An 8,655-nucleotide genomic window follows, 5' to 3' on the forward strand; every position below is an offset into this window, starting at 1 on the left:
ACTTTTCTCAAAACATTAACAATATTTAATTTTATTTTAAGCTCCTCTAAGGTGCGACGTTATCAAGAATCGTAATAAGACCGCAAGCAATCCGCGCACCGACCGTATCCTCCTCACCCTGGAACGATATCGGGTTGTTGATGGACAAATCCGGAAACCGGTAGATCTCGGACGGTTTCTCGTGTATCACGATCGAGCGGCCCACGATGCCGGCAAACCCGAACAGATTAATGTACGGGCTATGGAAGTCGATCATCGCGTTACCGTCATCCTTTACCTCGATGTTGCCAAGCTGTGGAAGGTCAACGATTTGTTCATACATTCGCCATATTCGTTTCCTTGAGGAACTTACAATACTGCTGCGAAAGTGTGGTCCGGTCGATTTGCATCCCTCGCGCATATCACCGAACGCGTGCACATGGACCGCGTGCTTCCCCACCGGCAGCCCGGTAGCATTGATCGCCGTCTGGACGTGACCTGGGGCCCACTGGCGGAAGGAAATCGTTCCCATGATCTGCTGCTCCGGATTGTCCGCAACCAGTGTTGCGCCTGCCTTCCACGAGGGTTCCGGCTAAGCGTGGGGAAACGAAAACAAAAACGGAAACAATGGAAAAGTGGAAGCGGGCAAATGGAATGTTTGGAGGCAGCCGAGCATCAAGAATAGATAGTAAAACGTGAAGCACTATGCAGTTAAGGGCGATCGTACACATTTGCATTCGGTGGCCGTCATCTTCATACGAAAGTTCTCACGCAACGTGTGCGTAGGTACGCATTGGACGTAATCAATCTGTGCAATGATTTACACACGATGATATTGTAGCATGTTTGTAGGTTGTTTTAAGCAGCACCGGAATGGAGTAATTATTTTAAACCAAGAGTGAATTAAAACATTCTACCCAACATGTGCTTACCGTGATGGAGTTGTGTGGAGCATAAAAAGTTCCTTTTGGAAACATTTCTTAACCAACAAACGGAATTGCAAATAGTACAAGGCTTATGCTATTCTGTTCGGACGATAAACTTGTTCGTAAAGCAGATTACATTTTGAAAAAAGATAACCAAAGTTTGTATACCGTCATTTCTCAAGTCTTACGACTTTGAACAGGATACTTTAAGATTCGGGGATATATAGAATTGAAAATCTCGATAACTTCCTCAATATTGTAAAACATTTTTCACTTCATGCTTTCATGGTGCTTCGAAGATAATCAATTTAAATTCACTGGACACCATTTTACATTACACCGTATGCTATACTTACTCGGGGTAGTATCTCAAATCCACGGAATCCTCCCGGTCCAAGCGGAATGCCACTGGCGGTACCACCCGGTCCAAGTCCAACTGTTGGATCGATAAATTCCACATCATCCGTAAGCCGGCCAACGATCGTGGCTTGACCTGCGACCAAATACAGTCCACAAAATGCAACGCCAAACGCTAACATCCTCACTGTCGCCGACCACAACATGGTTCGTTCTGTAGGATAGCTTTCCTGCACGGTGTACGTTGAAAGGAACCAGTCGGAACTACCTCTCCGGAAGATACACTCACATTCGCTACTTGTTCACAACTAATCGGTCCCGAACCGTTGGAGGTAAGATTTATTGTGATTAGAACGCATCGTGTGATGGGAGAAGCCTCGTTGAAGGTGCATCAGCACTTGCAACGTTCCGAAGCTAGAAAGGTCGTTCCGCGCGGGAAGCAAATGGAAATGCTCACGGGTAATTATTGGGCATATAGACAGATTGCTGAGAACAATCAAACCCTGCCATGCAATGCATGAGGCAAAAGACGTATTGCGTACGCCAAGGCAGTGACTTGTAAGAGAACTTATTGCGCAAGGGTTCACAACTAGTAGCTTTATTCTTGTTAGTCTCAGAACTTTAGCTACCTGTGAATAAAAGGGAAAGTGATGGGGAAAGTGGTCATGTTCATGATCCTTTTCGGAGGAACAAAATGTTCCGGAATAGGAGCAACATTATTCCCGCTTTGGGTGTTCACAGGATGTAAGATAATGCTGTCATGCTTACTGTATGATTAGCACTGAAACCTCGCCACATGATTGCATGTTTGCGCAATGAGTCAAAACCACTGGGAAACCTCTAATGAAGGTCTTTCTCTCTCTCTTCGCTGCTGTCTCTTTAGGTCATCGGTTACGGATGATGGATGATAGCTCATGCACAACGTAGTACAGTACAAATGGTCCACTAAGTCGGGGTTTTTTTTGCTAACAGTACATGACCCCCACACCGACTCAGTTTGGAGTTCTTGTTAAATATTAGCCTGTACGATTGTTACGCCATTTTGCAGGCCACTTGTTATACACGTCATAAATAAGGGATCGAGCACGATTTTGTGGATGCTTATTATCGAATTTACAAAAGTGTAGCATGCTTTAGCAAACAAACCACATCATCTGGGCCAATTCTCACGCCAATCGGTGATTCAGTCACCATGTTCAATGTTGGGGATGTCCAACTAAAGCAATCAACCAAATTATATCCTGCATACCTTCTTCCGTTGACTTAAATATAGAATTAGTCCTAAATTTTCCGTTAAAAACAGTTCTCTGTCTAGCGAGTAACTTCAATAGTTCATAGTTCTTCAAGAGTTCTAGTCATGGACATTAGTCGGATTCTTCAATCGCTTTCGCTGTGGCTAATTTTGGTGACCATAGTGCACGCTGGAAATGGATCGTTTGTAGAGCTCGATCAGCGCATTGCGGCAGTAAGAGATCTTTTGGTACATCTGGATCGTTCCCGACAGCTTCTGGTGCTAACCTGTTGGTCGCCCTCGGTTCGATATGCGCTCTGGCAAACTATCCGCAAACACACGAACCACTCCAGCACCATATCCGTTCGGTTCGGCCCGGTTGACACACGCCATCTTCCCTGGCACGAACGTAATCAACATCAAACCGTGATCGTAGTCGATCTTTCCTGTCCCGGAACAGACATTCTTCTTGAAAATGCCAATCAATTGCTTTATTACCGTGTCCGTTGGATCGTGCTAGAAAGTGTCTATGACGAGAGCACTATCAATGGTTGGAAAAGCTGTACTAAAGATTCGCTGCTCGATCGACTTCCGCTGTTGATCAGCAATGAGCTGTTTTATTTCTGCACCGACGTCGCAACCGGACGCCACCTGGTACGACAACAGTATCGTCTATCCGCTGCAAGCTCTTCAACTCCGATTTACGAAACATTTGGTGTTTGGGAGCCGGAACTTGGCATTCACTTGGAGTCTCCTATCGTACGAGCTCCGGTAACATCGGTGAGAAGGCAAAATTTTCAACAATTTCAACTGCGTGCTTCTCTCGTCATTCTTCACAATGAAACGCTTAACCACCTGGATGATCTTCAGTAAGTAACGTTAGAATCAGGCGTCCGAAGCAACCCAAATGATAATTATTTCGCTTTTCTAGTAATAAACATATTGACACGATCTCACGCGTGAACTACCTGCTCACGAAATCGGTCGCACACGCACTGAATGCGACGGTAAGGTTCACCATCGTAGATACGTGGGGATATCGGGATCAGGAAACGGATCGCTACAATGGTATGATCGGTGAGCTGCAAAGCGATCTTGCCGATCTAGGCGGTACGTCTATGTTCTTCACGCAGGATCGCATCAAGGCGGTGGATTTTCTTTCGATGACCGCTTCAACACGGGCTAGTTTTGTGTTTCGAGCACCAAAACTTTCCTTTACCGATAACGTGTTTGTGCTGCCGTTCGATCAGTACGTCTGGTACTGTACGGTTAGTTTCATCCTGTTGTCCGGACTGTTGCTGCTGGTGGTACTGCGAACCGAGCAGCGATATAATGTGAGCACTAGTGCTGAGCGTAACAGCACGACCACCGTCACCGGGTTGTCCGACACGCTGTTAAACGTGTTCGGTACAACGTGTCAGCAGGGATCTTTTATAGAACCAAAGACGGCTCCTTCGCGATGTCTTATACTGCTCTGTTTGGTGGTGTTGATGTTTCTGTACGCCAGCTACTCGGCTAACATTGTCGCACTGATTCAGTCACCCTCAACGAAGATACAAACGCTAGAAGATCTGCTGGCTTCGAGGTTAAGGACAGGTGCGGAGGATACAGTCTACAACCAATACTACTTTCGGGTATGTCTTGCAGACCGCTCAACTGTGGTTCGATATAATGATACAGATCCCTTCCAAACAGCATGAAACAGAACCGATCCGGAAAGCACTGTACGAACGCAAAATGAGAAATAAAGATGGCACGGAAAACTTCTTACCTCTGGCGCAGGGAGTTGAACTTGTTCGGCAGGGCCACTACGCTTTTCACGTCGAGCAAGGTGTCTGCTACAAAGTAATCAGTGAAACGTTTCAAGAAGAGGAAAAATGTGGCCTACAAGAGGTGGAATATCTGAAAGTTATCGAACCGTACTACGCGGTGCAGAAGAACAGTTCCTTCCGTGAGCCGGTACGTATTAATCTTTTCAAGCTGCGCGAGTTCGGAATACAGGGCCGGGAGAATACACTGCTTTACACGAAAAAACCGCGTTGTGTGGGTGGCAGCAGCTTCATACCGGTGTCGATCGTGGACGTTTGGCCCGCACTGGTAACGTTGGGTTGGGGTTATTTCCTCACCATAACGATGCTCGTTACCGAACATCTTTGGATTCGTTTGCGTGGTCGAGTGCTACCGACGGATGGGTACTTTCAACAGTAAAATCAGTAGTGCAAAAGGAAAGAACTGTACACAATCGCTTGATGGTTCAAAATTATCATTGGTTTTGTATGGTATTTCATGTAAACAACAACAGCCTAAAAACGCCTTTCACAAAAGCTCATTCCGTTATCTCTATCCCGCTCTTGCTCATTTAAGCTGAAGGCACTCCAATCTATTAATTATTCTCCTTCATACGTGTTGTTGAGAAATTCTTCTTCATTCGAATGTATACACCTACACCTCATCCTACGCTACATTAATCGGAAAAAGTAAAACTACACCCCATTCATGGGGCACTTACGCAGTAAAACAACAAAATGATCGAATTCACAGTTGGCATATACACATATGTAGAGAGAAATTAGTGATGCTTCAGGAAATCCTTGCGCGTGATAATGCCACGCACGCGATTTTCCGATGACACCACAACGAGATGGCGCAGACCAAGGGCCCGAAATAGCTGGAAGATTCGTGGCACCGATGTACCCTCCTCCACGCTGTATGGCGAAGGGTTCATGAACATTTCCATGCTAACGGAAAACTTGCCGCTCCTTTTATGCTCGTTGACGTGCAGATCCTTTAAAAGAAAACGATTGGAAGCATTATAACACATCTTTACACACTCGGCGTGGTTTACGGTCTTTTACCTCAATGGCTGGGTAACGCGGATATGCATCCCGAAACGCTTCAATACTGACGGTTGATTCCCAGAAGCTGCTCGATTCCTGGTAGTAGCTGTGTTTCAATATCACCACCAGCTGGGAGCGCAGAATCAAACCAATGAGTCGTCCATTAACACGCGTTCCCTGCGAAATTATACCATCAGTAAGTTAGCCGTCTTGCAAACAATATTCTCGCAAAATAAAGCTTACATCATCACCATCCTCGATCACGGGGAAACCATTGTGAGACGTGTTTTTCAGTATGTCCATCAGATATTGAACTTTCTCCTCCAGCCGTACGCAAACAACCGGTCGAGCCATGACGTGCCGGGCCGAAAGATTCTGATACTCCGGTTCGACGTGCCATGGTAGCATAGGTACGCGTGAGGTGCGAATCTGAATATCGTAGATACCCTCGTTGAAGTAGTCTCCGCTCCATTTAGCCGCCATCAGAGTTAGCATGATGGGTAAGATGAATCCAATGTTTCCCGTCGTTTCCAGCAAAATAACGCTTAAACTCAGCGTCATACGAACAACGCCTCCGAGTTGGGCGGCTGCCCCAATCAGAGCATATTTTCCCGGTGCCACAAATGCCTGCAATGGTTACAGCGTTAGGATTTATCCTGAAATCTTCACAGTTATCTCACTAACAAGCTCATACGTACGGTCGATGCAGGAAAGGCGAGCACTGTAAAGGATGCCATCAAACGTCCCCAGGCCGCCCCAATCAGCAGCGTCGGAATGAAAATGCCCAGCGAAACACTAAGTCCGTACGTCACGCACGACAGTGGATAATAGATCAGCACAAACGCCGCCAGCGTAAGGATCTTGTGTGAACCGGGTGGATCGTGGAAGAGTGCCTTCACTGTTGCCTCGGGCGTTTGGAACCACAGCGCGGCCGCTGCATTATACTCATTATCCTGACAGAACAGCTGCACCGGATGCTCGGTCGGATCGTTTCCGAGCGGACGGCAGTCATTGATCGTGTATATCATCAAACAAGCAAACGTTGCACCCAGCACGGCAACAAACGCCGCTTCCAACACTTTGGCCCAACGTGGCTGTAGTGCGTGCGCACGGAACATGTTTATCCGGCTGTTTGCCGCATTCCAAACTGCCCCCAAACAACCGCCGATCACACCCATCAGCATGAAGATCGGCAGTTCGAAGTACTCAAACGGCAGCGGTGCAAATTCGCCCAAATTAAACAAACCCCTGTAATGGAAACTGCTCACCCCGTGATACGCCGACAGGATAAGGTTCAGCGTAAACGAACTGATGATCGAGGCGAAAAACGTACGCCAGATGAGACTCTGGTTCCAGAAGCTAGCCGCTTCCTCCAGCGAGAACAGTATCCCACCAATCGGTGCGCCGAAAGCTGCCGCCACACCGGCTGCCGCACCTCCCACCACAAAGTCACGCTTTTCGTGATCATCCCGGAAGTGCTGCAAAATCTTCAAATCCCGCCGAAAGGTAGTGCTTTTCCCCTGCGAAATGCCGGCCGCTATGACCGCACCGCTGTGTATCATCGGTCCTTCCTTTCCGCCGGCAAGTCCACCGATTACGGATGTAGCCACACCGACCGCCTTTACAGCGAGTGTTTTGATCCGTACGATTCGTGGTACTTTCACACCGTTCAGGTAGCATTTTACTTGTGGGATGCCACTGCCGGCAGCAACTGGTTCAACGTAAGCGACCAGCGTGGCTCCAATGACGACCGGTACGAGATTCAACAGTGACCAGTATAGGTAGGGAATGCTAAGATCGCCCCGTAGCACATTCTCGTCCACTTGTTGCTTCAGGAAACCGTACTTAAGGCGCGACACTTCCTCGATCACGATGTTGATGCAGCACGCTACGAGCGCCGTGCAGACACCGATCTGCAGTGAAATTACCCATCGGGAGAAATCCTTCCGCACGGTGAATTTTGGCTTTATCTTCGTTTGTTCACGACGCCAAAGCACATTTTCGCACAGATCGTAGTCCAGGCTCTAGGGAGGAAAGAATTTTATAAAATTTAGTTCCAATTGGTTGTTTACAGTCGCCCCTTAGTAACCTCAGTTGGCTTGTTGCAACTTTGCTGCTTCATTGTACCACACCTTAACTACATCTCCCATTGAATCACGAACCTCGTGATCTACGTTCTAAATACAATTCTTCTCGCAAGTCAACAAGTCTCGTTATCTCACTACTGTTGCACGTCAATGACTATCGCCTACGGATGCGTTTGATGCAAAGGAATGGTTTATCGCCCCATATAGACCATTCTTTTTTCCTAGGCAGGGGACATGCAACAATTGTCCAGTTTGTAAAGGGGATTTAATTCTAACTAAAATTGATAATGCAAACATTCTGGGTAGTGCGATAGCTAATTACAGTATCGCGCGACGTATATAAACTGTAACTATGTATTTACGTCAGACAATAGCAATCAAGCACGATATAATCCACCATACCTCATACTGGGACTTTTCCTTGGATCTACTATTTACGTTGAACGCGGGATCGGTATCTGCTTCAGTCGTGACGGGAATATTATAGTCCGTTGGTTCCTATGACAAAGAAAACGCTTAATTATTATCGACACACACATAACAAATCGGGGTTCTTACATTTCGTGAACGGCGACGATTACGAACTCTTGCATCCTCGATGTTTTCATCATCGCTGTCGGTGTCTACTAAACGTCTTTCAGACGACATTTTAAAATATGAATAGTTGTTACAGTTTAGCACGCGCTTTCACAATCGTTGTACACCGTATGTAATTCCAGCCTATGTCGAAACACTGATGACTAATTCTGTCCTACATGTTCAATACCGTCAACAAATATTCTCATCTTATCACAAGACGGCAACGGGAAGAAAGCCGTGACGCCTCGCAACAACACAACAAAGAAGCACACAAGGCGTTGACAATTAGACCCGTATGGCGATTGCTTGTTTCCAGCTTCACGTTTCACGGAATGCACTACGCTTTTTGATTTATTCGAGATTTTTTATCAAGCTATTCTAGAAATTGCAAGGCGGACATTTTCGACGAACGAATTTAATACTTTAGGGCAGAACATCGACGGGAAGTTCTGCGTATTTCGCTCAACAAGTATGTTTGTTTACTTTTGAAACGTCAAACGATAGACGATCCCCGAGAGACATTTTTCAACAGTGGTTACACTGTGTTCAAAATTTTTAACAAAATTAAAAAGTAATATTAACGAAATTAAAATAATTTCGAACTCTTCATAATTTGGTGCGATGATAATTTAAGTGTGATATTAACGATATGATATAAA

At 46.2% G+C, this 8,655-nt stretch overlaps 3 protein-coding genes across 3 annotated transcripts; 1 reads left to right on the forward strand and 2 right to left on the reverse strand.

Moving 5' to 3' along the window:
• Positions 1-2: 2 nt before the first annotated feature.
• LOC125767827 (superoxide dismutase [Cu-Zn]) lies at positions 3-1,694 on the reverse strand. Its single transcript, XM_049434744.1, has 3 exons — positions 1,262-1,694; positions 353-571; positions 3-292 (listed from the first exon to the last, which is right to left on the reverse strand). Exons 1-3 carry the CDS (start codon positions 1,466-1,468, stop codon positions 47-49), a joined length of 672 nt encoding a protein of 223 aa, XP_049290701.1. The 5' UTR covers positions 1,469-1,694; the 3' UTR covers positions 3-46.
• Positions 1,695-2,508: 814 nt separating this feature from the next.
• Positions 2,509-4,746, forward strand: LOC125767835 (uncharacterized). The gene is made up of 3 exons (XM_049434753.1): positions 2,509-3,362; positions 3,425-4,127; positions 4,189-4,746. The coding sequence occupies exons 1-3, from the start codon at positions 2,620-2,622 to the stop codon at positions 4,699-4,701; spliced, it is 1,959 nt and encodes a 652-aa protein (XP_049290710.1). The 5' UTR covers positions 2,509-2,619; the 3' UTR covers positions 4,702-4,746.
• Positions 4,740-8,496, reverse strand: LOC125767802 (H(+)/Cl(-) exchange transporter 7). Its single transcript, XM_049434712.1, has 6 exons — positions 7,976-8,496; positions 7,820-7,915; positions 6,029-7,354; positions 5,574-5,957; positions 5,349-5,507; positions 4,740-5,278 (listed from the first exon to the last, which is right to left on the reverse strand). The coding sequence occupies exons 1-6, from the start codon at positions 8,063-8,065 to the stop codon at positions 5,063-5,065; spliced, it is 2,271 nt and encodes a 756-aa protein (XP_049290669.1). The 5' UTR covers positions 8,066-8,496; the 3' UTR covers positions 4,740-5,062.
• Between the last annotated feature and the right edge of the window lie 159 nt (positions 8,497-8,655).

The sequence above is a fragment of the Anopheles funestus genome, chromosome 3RL (assembly GCF_943734845.2).
Source record: "Anopheles funestus chromosome 3RL, idAnoFuneDA-416_04, whole genome shotgun sequence".
Classification (NCBI taxonomy): Eukaryota; Metazoa; Arthropoda; class Insecta; order Diptera; family Culicidae; genus Anopheles; species Anopheles funestus.

Excerpts from the sequence above, each read along its gene's own strand:
- LOC125767802 (XM_049434712.1), bottom strand. The coding sequence starts at position 8,065 with ATGTCGTCTGAAAGACGTTTAGTAGACACCGACAGCGATGATGAAAAC. Across the intron at positions 7,355-7,819 it reads AGGAAAAGTCCCAGTATGAG|AGCCTGGACTACGATCTGTG; the intron begins GTATGGTGGATT and ends TTTCCTCCCTAG. Across the intron at positions 5,279-5,348 it reads CGCGTTACCCAGCCATTGAG|GATCTGCACGTCAACGAGCA; the intron begins GTAAAAGACCGT and ends TTTCTTTTAAAG.
- LOC125767835 (XM_049434753.1), top strand. The coding sequence starts at position 2,620 with ATGGACATTAGTCGGATTCTTCAATCGCTTTCGCTGTGGCTAATTTTG. Across the intron at positions 3,363-3,424 it reads AACCACCTGGATGATCTTCA|TAATAAACATATTGACACGA; the intron begins GTAAGTAACGTT and ends TCGCTTTTCTAG. Across the intron at positions 4,128-4,188 it reads ACAACCAATACTACTTTCGG|CATGAAACAGAACCGATCCG; the intron begins GTATGTCTTGCA and ends CCTTCCAAACAG.
- LOC125767827 (XM_049434744.1), bottom strand. The coding sequence starts at position 1,468 with ATGTTGTGGTCGGCGACAGTGAGGATGTTAGCGTTTGGCGTTGCATTT. Across the intron at positions 572-1,261 it reads GATTTGAGATACTACCCCGA|CCGGAACCCTCGTGGAAGGC; the intron begins GTAAGTATAGCA and ends CCCCACGCTTAG. Across the intron at positions 293-352 it reads CACACTTTCGCAGCAGTATT|CTTGGCAACATCGAGGTAAA; the intron begins GTAAGTTCCTCA and ends GACCTTCCACAG.